Here is a 20117-nt window from a genome sequence, read left to right on the forward strand (position 1 = left end):
TTGAAAGTGAGTGTTTTAATTTCTTGACCAACACCACATAGTGCATCCTTGGGTATTCACAATGGATTTAATTGTTGATAAGAGGCAGAATATATCTGTCTGCTGTATATTAGTGTCTCCGTAGCAGTGAGCGGCTCTGAGGCATCCCCCTCATCCTCCTCCTCCCAACAAGAAGACTCCCCTCCCAAAACCCTCCCACATTTTTTTTTGTATGTTTGCGCTTCAGATGACATCACGGCTTTAAATAATCCCGTTCCCTCTTCCCACCCGTCCTCATCATCACTACATACCCAGGAGGAAGAGCCTCACGGTCTTAACAATGTTGTAATAGCTTAGCGTTATTCACTAGCACCGGTCAAACAGCTGTATCTGGCAGACACCGCCGCCCTCCCTGTCCGCTCTGCTAACCAGACTTTTGTGCTCCCTGCACCGGGTCCTCCTCGGGGTGACAAAGCGCCTGCTGGGCTTCAGTACGGGGGAGAGAAAAAAAAAGAGTGGTGGAGAAGAGGACCGAGCTAAGTCGGGCGTGGTAGCAGGAGGGAAAAAAACCCAACAACTCCCATTTGATAGCAAAAGTTAAATAGTAGTACCCGCAATGTCGCTGTCGGTACCGCAGAACGGAGTAAAGGCGGATAACGAGCCCGTTATCGAGCTGTTTGTGAAGGTAAGACCGCGGTACGAGCCGCATGGGAGAAGTTTTTCTCTCTGCGAATCTCACACACACCAGTGTACTGTGATGATGAAGGCTTCGTGGATGCAGTGTGTGCTATTGTGTCTACAAATGCAAAGGTTTTTTTTGTTTGTTTGTTTTGTGCTTAAGACCGTCTGAGATAGATTTCGCTCACGAGGGTTTCTATATTTGATAAAAGACCGCGAGGAAAACAATGCTAGTCGGGCTGAGTTGAATTTTTATTTTTAGGCTGTCCATCCACAAAGCCAGCGTTGCCACCGTGGCCATGTGGAGCCTGCCGTGTCACCGGCAGGGCGGACTCGGCTCCTTCCCCCTGCTCGTCGAGCCTGCCATGCTGGAGAGCAGGGCGCTAACGCGTTAACAAAAGCTCAGCAGTAGTGGTCTCCTGCACTCCATTCAACACTGTAGCGTTTGCTGACGTGCTGCTGCATCTGCGTGTTCATGCTGGTTGGGCTGACAGATACATTATTTATATGTATATAGTGTGTGCATTATTTCTGTCCAGTCGTTGATTAACATTGGGATAGACTTAAACCAGCTATTTTATTGTGAAGTTTAGTGTGTCGTCACTGAAGTCTACAGTCAAAGATCACTGAAATAGTTTGGAGATGCTATTTTGTTAGACAGTCGTCCAAAGGTCTTCATTTACATTTATACTGTGGGCTACTGGGGCTGTATTTTTCACTCATCTGTCATTAATGGTGTCTTGGCACTGGCTGTTATTCAGTGTTGTCTAGCTGCCCTTACTGCTCTCTGGAAAGCCCAGTTCATCTATGTGTTGTTATTGATTTGAGCGCTTGACTGATGGTCTGTTTTCTTATCAGCTCTACTGCACCACTACCTTCCCTGAAACTGTAATCATGCATCATTGTCTCTGCCTTGGGATGGTGATGGTTGATGGGGTTGTGAATGGCTGTTCTTCTTCCTTCAGCCTGCTGCTTTGCAGGGCGGGAAAATGGCAAAGGAAAGAAGAAAGGGGGAGTGTGGGCCTGGGATTGGGGGGTGCTGGGAGGGAGTCACGGTGAATAGACTGGGATGGACTGTGGGTGATTTTGCAGTCAGCGGGCTGTCAATAGCAAGCGCTTAAAAAGTAACGGTGATGGCGAATGCGCTCAGCCGTGGAAAAAACAAACTAAAATGCTACACGCGGGAGTCATTACTTTAAGAGAGGATTACCTGCAAATCTGCTTTGTTAAAATCTAATCAAATAATGCATTTGCAATGCCATTGGCTCCGGCCTGTAAAAGTTGTACTCTTAAGTTGCAGTAGCTGTGAATAAATCTTCTAGTTTTCCAGATTCAGTCATATAATCCCCCAAACCTCTGTCCTGCTTCTATTGTTCCTGTTGGCTTCTTTAAGAGGAGCCTTCTGTAGATGAGGCTGAACAGAGGGCCTCTTGGTGACGAGGCAGAATGGATGGAAAACGAACTGGCCAGCACCATTTCTTCTAAATACCTCTCCCAGGCTACAGGAGAGGTTACATCATCCCAGGCCTGGAAGGTTTACACATGTGGCATGCTCTTCCCTCTCAGCCCCTCCCTCCTCGGACCTTGAGAAGAAGTTTCTTCCACTGTGTGTTTTCACTTGTGTGCGAGTCTCTATTCCCTCTTTCTCAGCTCAGCATTATGTGCCAGAGTCTGGCATGTCCACATCTATTACTGATGCTGTTGTTCTTACGGTGCTGCGTTAAACACAGTCATGGGGAGACAATGGCAGGCATGCAGGTTGCCATAGGCACACTGCGTTGAGCCGGGCCTCTGGGAACAGCTGATAACAAACTGTGTGTGCTCTCCACACACAGCAGTGTCTGATCTGGCAGGGAAGTGCCACATATCAAAGGGGACTAATTATGCTACCAGAGCAAGACTTGCCACCGTGTCTGTATAGACTAAGCAGTGACAACACTAGTGGCTGACTGTCCCTGTTTAGAGATATTATGATCTTGCGATGTTTTCTCCTGCAGTGTTTATAGCAACAGTTGTCACATTGCTATGGGAACATTTTACATTGTGCTCACATTTTAATGGGCCCTGGAGTTGAAGTTTGTCAGTTTATATTGCTCTCAGGTACAAATGAGCACGGTATGATGACTTCGTAGGAGGGAGGATCGACCCTTGAACTCATCACAGTACAAATATTGTTTAGCAAGCATGCGAAGTAGACAGTGCTTCACTGCTGTAGAAGGTGACTTCCCAGCATCCGCCCATGTCTGTTTGACTTGGCCCTTCCACACATCCCATACATGTAGTAGCAATGTGAACCCCTAAACCTGCCATCAACTGTGCTGTGATTGTTGGGAAAAGTGTAACTCTGACATAAAGCCAAAAAGGATGAGTGCAGCTGCAGAGTCAAGTAAAATTACTTTAAGTATCCTGTCTATTGATAGCAGCACTACCTGGTTGAATCAGTGATTTTCTTGAAAGCCTTTCTGACATCAGTTTGATGAGTGTCTTGTGTTACTGCTCAAGGAAGGTGAAGGAGATTCGCTGTTATCAGTGTACCCAAGATTCATCATTAAATCATTACTCTTTTGGATATGTTTTTATTCAGCTTTTCACAAATCTGAATCAATTGAAGTACGCCAGTGACTCATCCTCCACCGGCCTATGACCCGTCTATATGAGAGGGCGCAGAATACAGATGAGTCAAGTGAAACAGACGGGCTTTATCTCTACTTGTGTATGCGCCTCATGGCTGCAAGTGTGCCAAGGTCGCACTACTGGTTGCAAAGCCTTCTGCTGCCTCCAGATTTCCACTTTCTTGCCAGCAGACAGCGACGGCAAAGCCAGTAAACATGGTGGAGAAGTGCTTTTAAGTCTGGATGGCATAAGAGCCCATCTGTGTTTGTTTGTGTCCTTCAGCACAGTCCCATGGGAACCGTCCGCTTGTGTTAAGGGGGAGTACCCAACAAAGCCACACTTTTGTAGGGACGTTTGGGGTCTACATTATCGGACTATTTTATAGACAGAATGAATGCTCAGCAGCACATATCACAATGCAAACTGAGATCAAAGTCTCTCTTCCACGGACAAGGGGAAATATGTTTTGTGTCACACCATAAACGTGTATAAGGAGCCTTGGGAGGAGCTGCTCATGTCATATTGTGCTATCAGTTGCACATGTGACAATCAGACTTGTGCCTTGTGATGTGCTCTTTTATGGAAATACAATGACCTTTTTTCAGCAGTCCCTGTGCTCGAGTCAGTGCTGTTTCATGAAATTACATCCAAGGCCACGGGTGACTTTTCAAACCACCGCGTGAATGGTGGTAATAATACAGATGATTTTATCTTGCTGGAATTTCAATTTGCCTTATGATTGCAGGTTGCTTTTCATCTTAATATATGAAATGAAAATAAGTATTAAGGGCAGAAGTTTGGGAATTGGTCCAGTAGTTTGCCTCATTTGGGAGCTGCAACATGGGCTGCAAAGACTGCAACAGAATTGTTGGGGCATTTGCACCAGTCAAAATATGTCCATTAAAAGTGCTTGTTTTTGCCACTGGCATTCTTGTATTGTAATTATGTGTCTGACAACATTATGTAAAAGGATTCCTACAGAGATGCTATGTGTTGCTAGAGTATGATCATTTTTGTTTAACCAGAAACAACTGTCATATTGCTCTCTTCGAAGCCACCAGACTCCACTGACATTGCAGTTTACTCTGCAGTACACCAGAGTCATTGTGCTACATTGACACAATCGACTACTTTGTGTTATTGTGTGACTTTGGTGTTTTAAGTTCGAGTTCAAACATACCCTTTAGGAAGCAAACATTTTGTCTATATTAGTCATTTTAGTTTAAATGCCAAGTATGTCCCAGGTTTAAAAATTTCAGACTTACCCTTTAAAATGAACTCTTCTTTCCCTCCTTGGGCAATATTTTTTTTTTCTTTTATAGGAAAATCAATAGCCTAGTTAATGTTTCCCTAGCATGTGGCACTGCTTCAGTCAGCATCATGAGTTACGGAACAATAATTAATGGCTTGTTTCTCTTGTCGAGTGCTGTGCTGTTGCTTTGAGCTGTTGTTTCTCATACTTTGCTATTACAGCACCTGGCCCGGTCACTGCTTCTACCACTGTTACGGTCCGGTTCACTGGCCCTGGAGACTGGCCAAATCGATGTAGTGTGTTAATACACTAGTTGAAAGAGGTGCTCTCTGACCAATCTTTGTATTTTGAGACTGAATGTGCAGAGGTCGTGTCCATGTTAGTAGAATATAGGCCTGTTATTGGTTGTGTCTGAACGAATAGTTGCTGTACATAATCATTCTGTGCCAATGTATTCTGAGGAAAAGCTTTGTACAGCCCGTTAGAAGGAGGAAAAGCTTGTTTTGTTTGTACTGCCTGCCCAGGAAGTTGTCGGCTAATTAGGCATTTCTGCTATGAGCGCAAGAACAGGAAGTAAGACCACCCTAGAAATACATGAATGGAAATGAGACTTTTAAGGTTTAACTCCAACAGAGTCTTGTTACTTCACTGGCTGGTGTGTTTTACTTGTTCACCAAAGGGGCTGTACAGATTAGTGCAGGAATTGTAATCCTCCAGATCAGGATACAAAGGGAAGACAAGCCATCTTCACTGTCAGAAGAGGTGTGTGATCTCTTGAATGAGGAGAATCTCCTGCTCGGTGCACATGTAACTCAATCAGTCTTAACATGATCCAGTCTGCTTGTGTTTCACGTGCTGTGGTCTTCATAGCAGAGCCAAGGTGTGTGTAACCCAAAGTGTGGCAACTGAACATGCAGGATAGGATGACCGGGGCATCTTTTTTGACTCATCAAACTATCGAACTGTCTCTGCCATTAAGGTGTACAGTGAACCTTGAGTATCCCAAATGTCCATCTAAGCTGTCTTTCACTTAGAAGCAATTACAGTTTTGAATGTAGTCGATTAATCGTTAAGTCTATAAGATGTCAAATCATTGCAACTCTGCTTGGTAATGTTATGTATTCATTATGTTTGGCTGAAATGAGTCTTAAGTATTAACACATGATAATTAATTGCATCATATGGGCTACTTTAATAACATTGTGACTAAACTACAGCACAAATGACAAGTAAAATTTGGTTCATATTAATACTGGTTCCTCAAATGTTTTAAATGTTTGATTTTTATGGTGTTAAAAGCCAGGCAGCGTGTCCCAGACTAGTACTGAGAGGCAACTCAATTGCAGGTCAGAGTGGATGCAAGCAGCGAGTGGCCAGAGGGAGACACACTGTCTGCTCAGAATTACAGATGAGGCCAGTGTTTGTGCGGCCATGGTTTAGACATATATTGCCATGCAAATATGGCATGAGTAGTAGGCGCATACTGGCATTGTGTTGGTGCCAAAGGGTGGTTCACACAGCTGTCTAGACTTTTGTTCTGAAAGAAATGTGACATGGTTCATTTTGGTTGGAAATGGAAAAATGTCATTTCTGTACAGGGAAATTACATTGTGAAGATAAGTTTCAGATAGGTGGAGCTAGTTTTTCCCTATGCAAATGTGGGGAAAAAAACAGGGAGGATGAAAGACGCATGGGTTTTTGTTTGTTAGGCGAGAGTCTGCCCTGGTCATCGGCCTGGGTTCTCTGATTCTGTAAGTGGGTGGGGCGTTGGAGCCGCTGCAGTCTTCAGTATGCAGCACACTGTTTGTGCAAGACACTTGAAACAACAGTTAGGGCGAGGGTTGTTGGTTCATGCTGATCTCCCACATGGCTGTCTGTTTGTTTTTCCGTCATTTTGGATCCGTATTACTCATCACCAAGCACCATCATGTTATTCGAGAAACCTGAACTAGCTGTGTGTCCTCTATCTCTTCTACACCTAGGTTAGATACAGAAGTTATAACAATACTGACTTGGTTATGCAGTCAGTCTCTTTTAGACTTCAGTCTCCAACTTTCCACATTAGCCACTGGTTCTTACACAGCGCTCGTGTGGTCCAGCACAGAAGGCATGTGTCTGACTGGAAGTGTTGAGGTTTCCACTGAGTGATGTAAGCCTGACTCAGAGCCACACCAAGGATGTGATAGCATTTCCATGTTATGGCAAACTCAGACTCCTCTGTACACTCACACTCACATCACTGATTGCTGTTAGAATGAGGGATTCACCTCTCATTACCCACCCAGTCAAGCTGAATCATTCAGAAAATGAGAATGAAAATCAGTATCTTTTTGGTGATGGACAAAACCTTCCAATAGAGTATTTAAAGCTGCTGTTTATTGAATGATTCCTAGCTATTAAGTTCTAACAATTTGGGGCGACTTGGTACGTCACCTGATGGAGCATGTGCCCCATCTATAAAGGGAATGCCCTCAACACAATGACCTGGCTTTGAGTCCAGCTTGCTGCATGTTGTTGTCCACTCCCATTTGCTGTCATTCTTTGCCATCCTTCTGAAGGCAAAAAGGCCCAGAGGATGATCTTTTTTAAAGAATCTATAATTCTGTTGATTATTTTCTAAATTAATCAATAAAAATAAAATATCCCGAAATGTCCAAGACGATGTTATGAGATTGCTTGTTCTGTCCCAACAAAGTTCAGAGATATTTCATTTTTCTACCATATAAAGCAGTGTTTCCCCAACCAAAACTGGCATATGTAACTTTTAATAAAAGTACCATCTTCTTTTGACCCCTCTCATATTGTCTTACTAAAATATATATTTTTAGAGGCCAAAAGAGTTTAAAAAACAAAAAACAAAAAACATCTGGTATTTCCAAAAACACGTAAGAACATAAGAACTCAAAATTTGTAGCACAGTATTCTCTCTCTGTGTCGGCCCACCAGGTTGGTAGACAAGGCATCAATCATTCCAGGTGTGAGGCTGCTGTTCAGTAGTTGGCCTTGCCTTTGGAATAGGACATAGAACCAAAATTATATGGGTCATTAACCTAACTTTCATTCAGCCTGATTCAAAGTGACGAAGACAGCCAGCTTTGGATTCAGCTGCTCAGTCGAGTCACAGTCCTAACCCACCATCCTGCTGCATACTTGTCCAGCAAACAGGGCGAGGCGTTCCTGCTGTGACGTTACCATGGCTGCCCACTCTCTCAAACGGACATTCCTGATGTGTGTTGGAGCAGGAGGAGGAAAGCTGCTGCGCCGTTACAGTGCAGTTCCTTATTCGGTCAAAGTGTGCCTTGAACTTGCTGAGCAGCCCACCCAATTTAGAATATGAAATCTGGGAGGGGAACGCTCAAGCCTCCGTGTTACTAAAATTAGGCTGTGTGTAGAGACTGGGAGGACCATGCCCAGTCTGAACAGGATCCATTGTCCTTGAATGCTGTCTATGGTAACAGTGATCTCACATCACCCATCTAAAAAAAAGGAGAGCTGTGTATCAAGTTCTGATGAGAGGGCTTTAAATAACTGAGAAATTGGGAGTGTTTTAAGAGGGAGGTTGAGTTGAACAGTTCGAGCGTTATATGTGCCTGCTCGTAAAATGTAACCGGACGGTGCAGAAGAAGAAACCCTTTGTGCCTGTTAAAAGTTCATATACCTTGAAGTGCTCAAGCTAATCAGTTGAGGTCTAACGTTGTAACATTGTGTTAAGCTGGTCCATTACATCAGTGGCTATATGGGAATTTGTCATAGGGGAAGTGATGAAGAGGAATGATCTCATGCTGTGTTAGAGAAGAATAAGCGTAAGGATACTGGCCCCCATGCTGACAGAGGTCTCATTGTCCTGCTGTGGGGCAATGCTGTCCTGGACACTGACTACTAGATAACATCCGACTTGAGCGTGACTCACACTCTCCGCTAGGCAGCTGTATGTGTTTGGCATTAAATAAACAGGCATGTGTTAACTCACAGTCCATCCATTGAGCCTAAATAAAGCTTGAGAGTCTGTTGGCAGTCGTCAGCTGTTGTGGCTTCTGTCGCCCAGACGTTGTCATCCACATCAGGGGAAATCTCTGTTCGAATCCCAGCGAAAGATGGTGTAACTGTCTGCAAGATGTGAGTCATTTTTGACACGGGAGGTGAAATGGCAGGCAAAACACGGGGCAGTGCAAAGTGTTCCTGTGAACGCTGCTTGTGTTCAGGATCGAAACGCTCGTTTACTACTTGGAAAATGCCTTATAAGGCCCCCATTTGCAAATCATTTCTTTCCTCGCTTGTTTTTTTTTTTTTTTTTTTATTGGGGTGTTTTTTTTCCCTCCCTTGCTAACTGGTGACGTGCCTTTAAACTCCACAAACAAAAAGGGCTTTGTGTTGTTGCTGTATAGAAGGTTCTCCAGAAGCCCTTTCCTGAATGTCACACTATAATAATAGCACTCTGGAAAGTGGTAGTAGGGTGGAGGAGGACAGTGTTTCGAGGGGGGTCCTGAAACCTCTACAAACTTGTTTTGGCCAATTGGCTTCACGTAACATTTCATTTTAATTTCTAATTCTCATCAATCTGAGCTCACACTGCAAGAGAGCTACTTTGAAATGTTATTCAGCGCAATTATTGCTGGAGACCACTACACACTGAAATGTAGGGCAGCAGTTCTTTAATAGCGGAGCAGTTTATATGTCACAAGCAGCTGAAATGCCGCTCCAACCGGCATCATCACTTAAACTGAACCATGCAACCTCCTCAGCGGTAGTAACAGGACATTTCTGGAATAGTTTCTCCCTCCTCCCCAAATGCCCATCCCCCCCGCCCCCTGTCTGACTCCACAGAGGGGCCCAGGATAAGGGGAGATGGATAAAGGAGGGAGAAGATGAGGAAGAAAAGAGCAATGTGCAAATGGCACACAGCCTTCAAAGCTTGCAGTCTCACCTTTCTCCCATAGAAAGCACCCATTACTGCCTGTTCTCCTTAATATCTGTAAGCAATACTCATGATCTCTCTTTCCTTCTCTATTTCCTGTAGTATCTCCTTCTTGAGCTGTTTTCGCTAGAGAGCTGCTCTACTGCAGACTCCAGAGGGTTGGTGCACCGCCATGGCTCTGAGAGCAGACACAGAGAGAGAGAGAGAGAGAAAAGAGTGAAATGTCATTCTCAGCTGCTGTGGCCTTCTTCCTGGCCACTTGAGGCACAGAGCTTGAGGATGAGCTCAGCTTAAAAGCAGCTCATTATGTTATAGTACAGTAAGCATCTTTAGGATTTAAATTGATAGTGCATTGTGTGGTTTGCATTTTTGCGAAAAAAAACTTTCTTTGTTGTTTACCTGTGAATCAGTCATCCCCTCAACACTGTGTGCTCTGCTTTTCACGTCATGTGTCTGGCCATCGCCATGGGAACGTTGCTGCACTGCATTGCCTCCCTTGATCCAGAACTGAATGGGTCTCTGTAGCTGTGGGGAAAATGGAGTGATCATCCCATTGATGTCATTTCTGATCCCCCCCCAAGAAACACCCAATGCTGGTCCTGCCTAGTAATGGCCATGTACCACGATACCCCCAACATTTTATGGCCAAAGCTTTATTTTAGAAACTGAATCATGTACGGTGAAAAAGGGACTTTCATTTCCCGAACAAAGGCAGTGATCTAATCCCAGCTTTTCAGATATTGAATTCAGAGGGAGGGGAATAGGACAGCCACAGTACAATGGATGCCAGCAGGCAGATCAAACAGAGCCATCCCACTGGGCGTTACACAGAGGACAACAGCAGCCGGCCTCGCACTAACCATTAGCTGCTGGCCTGCCTGGACACTTGAGAACAAAGTCCACTATTGAGGACAGTGCAGAACCTGCCTCTCTGATGCTGAACATCCATTTGTGCGAGAGTTAAAAACTGATTAGAAATGTGTTTTTATGCAGCACCCTTTGCAAATCTGTCCACAAGTGGAAGTTATATTCCAGTATTTTTAAACCTGGGCCCTGTGTTTTGGTGTGTAAATTATTCAGACTCACCAAAAGTTTTTGGGTGTGTCCATTAGATCACCTCAGCTGTTAACCATGACACAGCTGCAATGTAATCCTTTGGGCACACTTGGACCGTCAATTATGTTCTCACTGTAATTCATCTAGATTGTCAAGATCAGTTTAATTATTCAGCCATGACTTTTGAGAAAAAGCTCTTGCAGGCAGTTCCTCTAGGCAAACTCCAAATTACTCTTTCCAACGAGATTTCAGATCGACACTTCCCCTTGAATAAAAGAGGTGTTGGGTTCTGGTCACAGAAAGGATCTGAGTATTTGGAAATTGTTTCTGTGATGTTGTCAGCCATTTGGTAAGAATTAAACATTATCCACCAAAAATATCACATCCTGCAGGACACAAGTCGAGGCAAAAATTGCAGTTAATGGGTTGCGACTGACAAAACGATATTTAACCGCTCCACAGAGGCTCTGCTACAGTAATTCACTGGATGAATGAAGAGGTGCATTCCAGAGGGCAGGTACTTGAATGACCTCCATGCTTGTCCTTGTGAATAGATGAATACTGTGCATTCTTATTTGGCCTACCTCGCCTGGAGAGTGGCATACCTCAACATTGTACCCACAGCTTTATAGCTCCAGTCTATGATAAAGGTTGCAGTTTATCACTGGTCAATGCACTCAGAACAAAAAGGAGCAAATAAGAAAAATTTCTGTTTCACGCAATGGTTCAGAATTTTGGTCATTATATGACTTAAGTAGGAATGAAATTGGCTCTCTTGAAGCGTGTGCAACAGCCAGCATTGCAGATTTCATTAAGATATTGCGCAAAGCTCACTTAATCAAATGAGATGGTCAGTCTGCCTTCTCATGTAGAACCCAAGCCATATTTGTCCTCTGCTACAGGCTCCTCACTCCATACATGGCTGTGAGCACAAGTGAAGGATGATTTAAAGAGAGAGAGAACGAAAGGAGAGAGCATGACAAAGAGCAGGGTGGCTGCTGTGAAGACAGGAGATATCTCTGACAGTTCACAGCACCCTCCCTTTCTGTTTACTGACAGAAACACTGCTATTGTCACTTCTTCTCATCCTCCATTGAGCGATCACTTGTCAGGCTCAAATAAAACCTACATATTGTGTTTTTTAATGCTTGATGTCTGTTATCAACATTCAGCCCTGTTTTCAGTCTGGTGCTAAACGATGAGCATTCCTCATTAATTTGGAGGACACGCGCCGCTTCTGTCGATCCCATTCCCGCCGCCGCAGCTCACCTCTTGTGTTTGTGCAGTCTAGCAAAAGAGGAATCATGAGGCTGTCCCAGTCTTAATCACTCCAGAAGTTTCCTCTTACTCTTGGACAGTAGTTCTGCAGATTAATGGAGAGGAAGTGTGCTGAAGCATTTAAGACAAGGGGGTCGGCTCTCCTACTTAAGGCTATTTGAGGGCAGTCTGTAATGTGTATCAAAGAGTCATTGTCTGAAATGGGCCCTCTCTGGGTGAGTGCAGTAAAATGCACTGGGCAATAAAGGTTGTGCAACAGAGATGCGATCTCATCAAGATTGCAGGGACCTTTTTTTTCCCCATTTTGTGTTCAGCTAAAAGCTAAGTGCTATCAGTGCCATCAGAAACCTGTTCCAGAAGTTTTTAAGATCTTGCAGTCATTAATTCCCAGACATTTTTTCAGCGGTCTTCATAGGACAGAAACGGCTGGTATTGTTTGTGTATTGACTGTTCAGGAATGGTACCTGCAGTATATTGCTGAAAGTTAACCTGCTCACATTCTAACTTGCTATCTGTCTTGTTTATTTAAGGCGGGAAGTGATGGAGAGAGCATCGGGAACTGCCCCTTCTCCCAGAGGCTCTTCATGATCCTGTGGCTCAAAGGAGTCGTCTTCAACGTCACCACGGTGGATCTCAAGAGGTGAGTCCCACAGCCATTATCCTCCTCTGCCCGTTTTCCTCGTCTGCCTTGTTCTCCTTTCATTGGCCGTTTAAACCAGGATATTCCTCTTTTTCTTCCTTTGGGAGTGTCCTTCAGCTTTTTTTGGGTGACTCCGTACCGCTTTGATCCAGCCCCACCTCTGACACACTTGCTGCCTCCCCACTGCTTATTTGGTTTTCCCATGACCCTATCCCAGGCTGGAGAAAATTCGAGAAAAATAAACATACAGACCCTGGAGAGGCTATTCAGGGTTCTTCGCTCAGTTTACTTCCTGCCTAGATTTTGATGGGCGGCATGTTTTTTTTTGTTTTTTTTTTTTATTTTCACCACAGGGATCAAAAAACAGTTATCCCCTGCAATTTTGACTGCAATTTAAATTTTTCCTGCCAGCTGCAAGCAAATGTGCCCTCACATGTGGATTCCAGTACCAGAGCTCTTTACCAAACCCACTCTATTTTCTTTTTTGTGTATGATTCATCTAAATACTCTCTAAACGTTTTTTCCACATGCTAAAGGCAGGACAGACAAGCGCCAGATCATTTTCCAGGCATGGTCAAATGGATGTCTGGTTTATATGGTCTCTGTTTGTCACGTGTGTTTGACTCAGAGATTCTGGATTTCTGACAGGCGTCTTCTCCTCTGGGACATGGGGACCAAAAACACCACAGAGATGAACTTGGATAAAATAAATACTGTGCTTTTCAACAACAAGAAGACAGTCCTTTTTTTTTTTTCAACACATGGTAACCATCCTTAAATGAACATAAACTGTAAAATCTAAATCTCGCTTTATTATATTCTCATCTTTGGTTGTTATTATTGGCATTCAAAGTACTTGAAACTTGAAACTGTACTCAGCTGAAGTACTTAAGTACATTATCTACTGTAAACTTGTATTAGACTTAGACTTGTTGTGTTGTGTTAGACAATTCAGACATTAGTAGACAGAGTACTGCTTTGGTTAGCTGTTAGCTTTATTAGCTCTGTTAGCTGTAGGCTATTAGATCCTTGGGGGTTAGCTTCCTCAGCCAAATACTCAGCAGGAATCTGCTGCCTGCCGGCTGGTATCGGCTGGGGCTGACACAGCGCTAGACAGAGAGAGAGATAGAGATACCTATGGTAACGGCATTAGAAGACACAGTGCAAGGGACATAAGCAATAGTTATACATACTAATTTATGAGGCAGCAGGACAGCATTAATCTTGAGCCCTGCTATCCAGGCTCTTCAAATTGAAAGGAAAGGTGTCAAACAAGTAGGAATGGAAATATTAAAAAGCCATTATTAAAGTGGATAAGGTTTTAAAGGGTGTTTCCAGTACTGCGTCTTCATCAGGGCGCCAACATCAGAGGTGTGGCCACACCTAAGTATACATTTGCAGCAGCCAATATGAGGCAGCAACATGACGCAGATGCTAATTTAGGTGAGTCAAAGGGAAAATGGTTTAATAGTGAACTAAAATTAGATAGGATAACAGTTACATGATTGTAACTTGTTACATGCACACTTCACGCAGAAAATAGACACCCATATAAATACTGGGGCTTTTTATATAATGAAAAAGAGGAAAGCAGAACCTATTTGACTAGTCAACTTTGGCTATATTTGCATGTATTTTCCCTGGCAGTGGAGGTGTAACATAAAACAAAGCTGGCTGATATCCTGTTAAAGCCAATGAAGGATGTCCGCCTACTTAGCAGTGCCTGTTTACCCCCCTCTTCTCAAACAACCCTTTGTTCAGCTGGTGTCACTACTTGCTGCTTCATTTTCATGTATTCTTTTTATTAGTAGAGAAACATGTGATTCTTGGTTCGTGCTATATAGTGTCTGTAATCTTGAGTAAACATAAAATAACTATGTATTGCAAAAGAAGGTGTGTGCTGGCCATGTTTATGGCTGATTTTATTGTAGTATTTAAATATGCCTGTAGAAAGACTTGAATGTCACATGTCACTGCCATAAGTCCTTGAGTTCATGTCTTCTCTTGGGTCAAGGCTGTCATGTTTACATTTCTGTGATGAAAGCCTGGGATTCTCCTAGACGGTTTGTTGGCCATTCTTCAGTGATATCATTGGGCGAGGGTGCAACTTCCTCTTTGTATGCTGAAGAATTGAAGTAATTTCCTGTTATTTGTGCCCTTAGATGGCCTATCCTAAAACTGGAGCTACTATTACTATTGCTTCCGGGACCATCAAACAGTCTCCGTGGGAGGATGCAGTTTTTGTGACATTAGTTTAAGTGGATTCGCGCCGCCCGCTGGCTCACATCAGTCTATTAGGTTCCAACAGTTGTGGGGACACTGCTGTGTGTTTTTGCTGTTTCTAAACTGAAGGGATTAAAGCGTCTGTGGATTTCATGAGTCAGTTGTGTCCACACCACTCATTCAACACATGCTCATTTTGTTTATGTGTGTCAGTGTCATCTGCCTGCCAGAGACATCTGGTACAAAATGTGCTGGTTTGAAGGCCGCAGTGAGAGAGGGAGACAAACACGTACATAGAGACAGTCAAACACAGTGAGGAACCGTGGTTATGGAAGGACGAGAGTGAGATGGCTGAAAAAGGAAAAAAGTGGTTTAAAGTGCAGCTGACTCTCAATTGCTCGAACTTTTATAAAGTGAATATACACCCACTGTATTCACGTGATTAACCAGGAAACAGAAGGCCAATCACGAATCCTCTCACAATTACTTTTATGTTTTTTACTTTACTGGTCAGATCCACAAATATGTCTTAAAATAATTTTAAAAAACATGTTTATAGCTTTTTTCTGTTTGTTTCATTGCGCTAAAGTTGCTCCACTTGTCTTTTAGGAAGCCTGCAGACCTCCAGAACCTGGCCCCAGGCACACACCCGCCCTTCATCACCTTTAATGGCGAGGTCAAAACTGACGTCAACAAGATTGAGGAGTTCCTTGAGGATATCCTCTGCCCACCAAAGTGAGTATTTTCTCACCTCTGTGGCAATATTGCACCGCAGTGGCTTGAGCACACTCTTAGATCAATGCTGTGAATTAAATGGAGATAATTCCAACAATCTTTCAGTCAGTTTCTCAGTTCTCTCTGACTTTCTCAGCTAGTCATTCCCATAGACCGTTTGTTCCTGCTGGGAACATTAAACAAAATCAAATTAAAAAAAATTAAAAAATCACAAAAATATACTCAAACAGGACTAAAGACTGCATTTGTGGAAGATTATTTTCTGCATAATAATACACAACACGTAAATATTTATACCAGGAGGGTGGTGGTGTATGTAGGACTCAGAATAAACTACAATTACCATGTATAGGTGCAACATTAGTAATATTTGTCAACAGGTTAAGTCATTTTTTTTTTATTGGGGTTCATCAGTTATCTTTTTAACCACTTCAACATTCATGTGTGTTTACCTGTTATTGTTTGATGTTTGCCTGTGTGCAGGTACATCAAGCTTGGTGCCAGACACCCAGAGTCCAACACAGCTGGTATGGATATCTTCGCCAAGTTTTCCGCATTCATTAAGAACTCAAAACCAGATGCAAATGAAGGTAAGTTACCTGTGGCTGTTTTTGACGAACACAAACATGCACTAGGTTGGGCACACTGGTTTAGCACAGGGATTGATTGCTGGGCGACACTGGTAGCCCTCGCCCTTATTGGTATCCTGGTTCAGTCAGGAACACAGCGCTCCTCCTGTCCTCATATTCCCTGTCTCACCTGGTGGAGGTCTCTGGAAAACCACAGAGCAGCTCTTCGTAGAACGAACTAGTGCTCACAATCTCATCCTTCCTGTTCCTGATACATGCTCCCCGGTCCCTGCTGTAAGAGAGGTCATATCACAGACTTTAACAGATAACATTACTGGAAAAATATGAAAAATGTTGACAATATTGTCTCGTAGACCCTGTTGAATCTTGTGTGAAACAATTTGTGGAATTGTTTCCCTAGCAAGATGTTTATAGTATTCAGAAAATACTCTAGATTTTGTGTCATGTTTTAGTTGGCTGCTCTCCACCGTGAGAAAATATTGAACCATGGTGAGCTAGATGTGAAAGCCAAAGCTGTGTCAACAGATTTTGAGGCTGAATCTCATGGTTCGGTGATAAGTTCTCAGGTCAAGAATGCTGTGGAAAAAGTGAATCAAGCATTCATGTCATATTTTCTGAATATGGAATTAATTATTAATGAATAATCTGTAGACGGGAGGATATGGGGTGAGGACAAAGTAAAAAACCTGTGCAACAAACTGCAGTACATTGAAATATGTGGTGGGTAATGAGCTCCTACAAAGCATCTCATTGTACTATGCTGCTATTCTAAAGCTTTGTGTTAGATTGTAGTTTCCCTGTGGTTATAATGCACACAAGTGCTTGTCTCTTGATGAAATGCTGCCCCCATGTGGTTGATGAGCATATTGGTGTAGCAGCTGTAATAGATGGCATCAGGAAAAGCTGTGGCAATTCAACACTATTAAGTATTTCATAGTGCTGAAGAATATAATAGAACATAAATTAAAGCCGTTTTTACTGTTTAATATTATAATATATCTCTTTACAGCTCTAGAGCGTGGGCTTCTGAAGACACTGCAGAAGCTGGATGAGTATCTTCGCTCACCCCTGCCTGATGAGATCGACCACAACAGCATCGAGGACGTCAAGGTCTCCAACCGCAACTTCCTGGATGGTGATGAAATGACCCTTGCTGACTGTAACCTGCTGCCCAAGCTGCATATAGTCAAGGTGAGCATTTGTAAACAACACTGAATCACTGCAGTGGTCATTGAAATATCTTATAACATAGTATAACATGATAGACCAATAGAACTGTCTCTGCAGTCATGAATAAATTAAATGTCATAAACTTCAGTAATGCTACTAATAATAATGGTATATGGCTGACTGGTTTGCTGCACAGTGATTTAGTGTAAGGTTAGCTTGCTCACATGAGTGCATTAGGAATCATGGTTAGACTACCGCCAATGTTTTGAAAATAAAATGTTGTACTGCCTTTTTAATGTTTTATGTCTTTATTATTTATTTTTTTACGAATGTATCATTGCTAATATTTTTGATTCCTGTTAATGACATATTTAGACCTAATATAATGGATGCATTTTATAAACAAAAACCTCTAAATAATTTCAAACAATAATAGTGGCTGTTCCAGGGTTTGTCAGTTCGGCCATTGTTGGCAAATCAAACATTTTAAAGTTGGAACTAGTGAATCTATGGCATTTTGTACTATAATAGGCTTAAAACAATTGCCAAATCATTTAAAATAATTAGATGTTAGTGATTACTTATTAATCTTGTGCAGCCTATTCTTTTTTGCTTCAAGTCTTAAGTTAAGTCTCTCACAATATTTAGAAATGACTAAACATAACTGTTTTCTTAGTTAAATGTATATTTTCTTGACAGATTATTCTTCAGATTAGATTAATTCTGAATTACTGCAAATAACTGACAATATGCTCTGAGTTTCTAAGGAGTACAAAGCCCAGTTTGGTGAGAGCTCTAACTTCTGTTACCTTCTTCCAGGTGGTAGCCAAGAAGTACCGAGGCTTTGACATCCCCAAGGAGATGGCCGCCATCTGGAAGTACCTGAACAACGCCTACACGCGCGAAGAGTTCACCAACACCTGCCCCAGTGACAAGGAGATCGAGATAGCCTATGGAGATGTAGCCAAGAGGCTGGTCAAATAAGCTTGTCTGTCCTCCATCCCTCACACTGTAACCCCCACCACCCCCACCAACACCACCAACACCACCACCACCACGGCGGCCACCCCCCGTCCCAGTACTGGGACTGATGTGCTCATTCATGAGAAAGAAAAAACTCTGGACTTCTTTTCCTTCTCTCCTCATCTAGAGCCAATGCATGAACCCTTCTCGATCAACCCCCCCACCCCACCCCCCACCCTCCTGTTCTCCGGTTTTTATGAAGACCTCTTTAGTTGATGCAGCAAATGGTCACCATTGTACCACCTTTCATCATTAATTGCTTTTTGCTTTACATGATGCTGATGAATGTTGTGTGGCGGCGAGGCGTTGGAGAAGCAGCCAGACATGAGTATCAGTGCTTATCAATGTTGGGAGCTTCGTCAAACAGCGCTCCCTGATAAGTGACCTTCAAGCTGACCTTCTCTCAGGTCACATGCTCTTGTTAATTTTCTGTTGTCTGATTTAGTGATGAAGTCGCTCTTTGTAGGGTTGCTATAGATGAAGAGCAACCCTAGACGAGAAGCAGTTTTGTTTTGTTTTTTTTGTCCCTGTCGTCTTTTGGCTTATTAAGAGGTAAACAGTGTTGAAGTTTCAGTGGCTCAAGTATTTGACAGCTTTAAGTAGAATCTGAAGCTAATCCAAACCCGACTGGTCGACATATCAGCTTAAAGATGCTTTATTTTAATGTCGAGGTTTTTTTTTTTGTTTGTTTTTTTTGTTTTTTTAATAAATAAATCAAAATAATTTTGCAGGTAAAGCTACCTGGTATCCATGCTCTGATTTCCTCATTGCCTCAAAAGGGCAAACGTCTTGTAGCTCAGCTCAGTAGAATTGTAGGGGATTTCCTGTATCGGCTGCAGAATTGATAACTCAGGAAAAAATTTAACCTGAGGTCTAAAGAAAGTTTCAACAATATGTAGCTTGCAGATGCTTAAAGATGTATAGACCGGCCTTTTGTTTATCACCACATTGCCATATAAAGTGTCAATATAAACACTGAGCAGCACATACAAGCTCGCAGACTCTTTCTCTTCTCATGAAGCATGAAGGAAAGTCTTCACTGTGGTCGTGCTGGCTGTAGCGCTAGTTCGGATTACACGTGGCGGACCAAAAACGGGCACATGATTCTGATCTCACTGTGGATAGGATGACTCCAGCTATGTAAACTAGTGAAGTCAAAGAAAAAGAAAGAAACCACACACTCAGCGTTTCCTTCTCCATAGCTTACTCAAACGAAGGACACTAATGTGCAGTCAGGCGATACTAAAGATATTTATGACATAACCATCCGAGGAGAGTAGCAGTAAAAGAATACCTGGTCGAATTTACTTTCTCTTCAGTACGTAGATCGATCTCTAAAGTAGTGAATGTATGTTACGATACAGTAGCTCCAAAGTGCTTTAGTGCAGATAAAGCAAAACTAGTTTTTGTTTTCTCCTGTTCGCCATGTTTCTCATGTTTATTTTGTTATGTAACAAATTTTGATTTAAAAGGAAAAAAGGAATTGTAAATATTTGTTTTGATTGCTCAGATTTGATTTCAAGTGTAAATTGCATACGTTTCATCTGAATTTTGAGGAAAATGGGTCCGTTTATCGCCTGCTGGATTCTAATGTTAGATAAACCATCTCCTCTTTGCCTTACTTCTTTTCTCTCTGCAGATGTTTTGCAGGAAGGTTTTTCACAGGTCATTTCATTACAACATGAGTGTGACGTTGTACAAAGAAAATAGAAAGTATCCAAGCTTTGTCATGGCTTTCTTTCTTTCTTTCTTCTTCTTTTTTTTTTTTTTTTAACAATATTGATTGAATTGAAATAAAATTCTTATTGGCACTCCGACTTGTGATTTTCGTATAAACCTCTTTTATGTACACGGTTGCCTTTTAAATTGTTAGTCACAACCCATATGAGTCAGAGCCAGTTCCTTAATCAAAGTCCAGTGTGTAGGATTTGGTGGCATCTAGAGGTGTGGTTGCAGATCTCAAAG

At 42.6% G+C, this 20117-nt stretch overlaps 1 protein-coding gene across 1 annotated transcript; it reads left to right on the forward strand.

Annotated features, from left to right (window-relative positions):
• Nucleotides 1-225: 225 nt before the first annotated feature.
• On the forward strand, nt 226-19969 carry clic4 (chloride intracellular channel 4). Its single transcript, XM_037072203.1, has 6 exons — nt 226-664; nt 12302-12411; nt 15244-15369; nt 15853-15959; nt 16969-17150; nt 17949-19969. The coding sequence occupies exons 1-6, from the start codon at nt 596-598 to the stop codon at nt 18111-18113; spliced, it is 759 nt and encodes a 252-aa protein (XP_036928098.1). The 5' UTR covers nt 226-595; the 3' UTR covers nt 18114-19969.
• Nucleotides 19970-20117: the final 148 nt, after the last annotated feature.

The sequence above is a fragment of the Acanthopagrus latus genome, chromosome 16, assembly GCF_904848185.1.
Source record: "Acanthopagrus latus isolate v.2019 chromosome 16, fAcaLat1.1, whole genome shotgun sequence".
Taxonomy (NCBI): Eukaryota; Metazoa; Chordata; class Actinopteri; order Spariformes; family Sparidae; genus Acanthopagrus; species Acanthopagrus latus.

Bases quoted from the DNA above. Each gene is read 5' to 3' on its own strand.
- clic4 (XM_037072203.1), top strand. From the start codon at position 596: ATGTCGCTGTCGGTACCGCAGAACGGAGTAAAGGCGGATAACGAGCCC. The intron at 12,412-15,243 runs GTGAGTCCCACA...CTTGTCTTTTAG, and splicing joins ACCACGGTGGATCTCAAGAG to GAAGCCTGCAGACCTCCAGA. The intron at 15,370-15,852 runs GTGAGTATTTTC...GCCTGTGTGCAG, and splicing joins GATATCCTCTGCCCACCAAA to GTACATCAAGCTTGGTGCCA.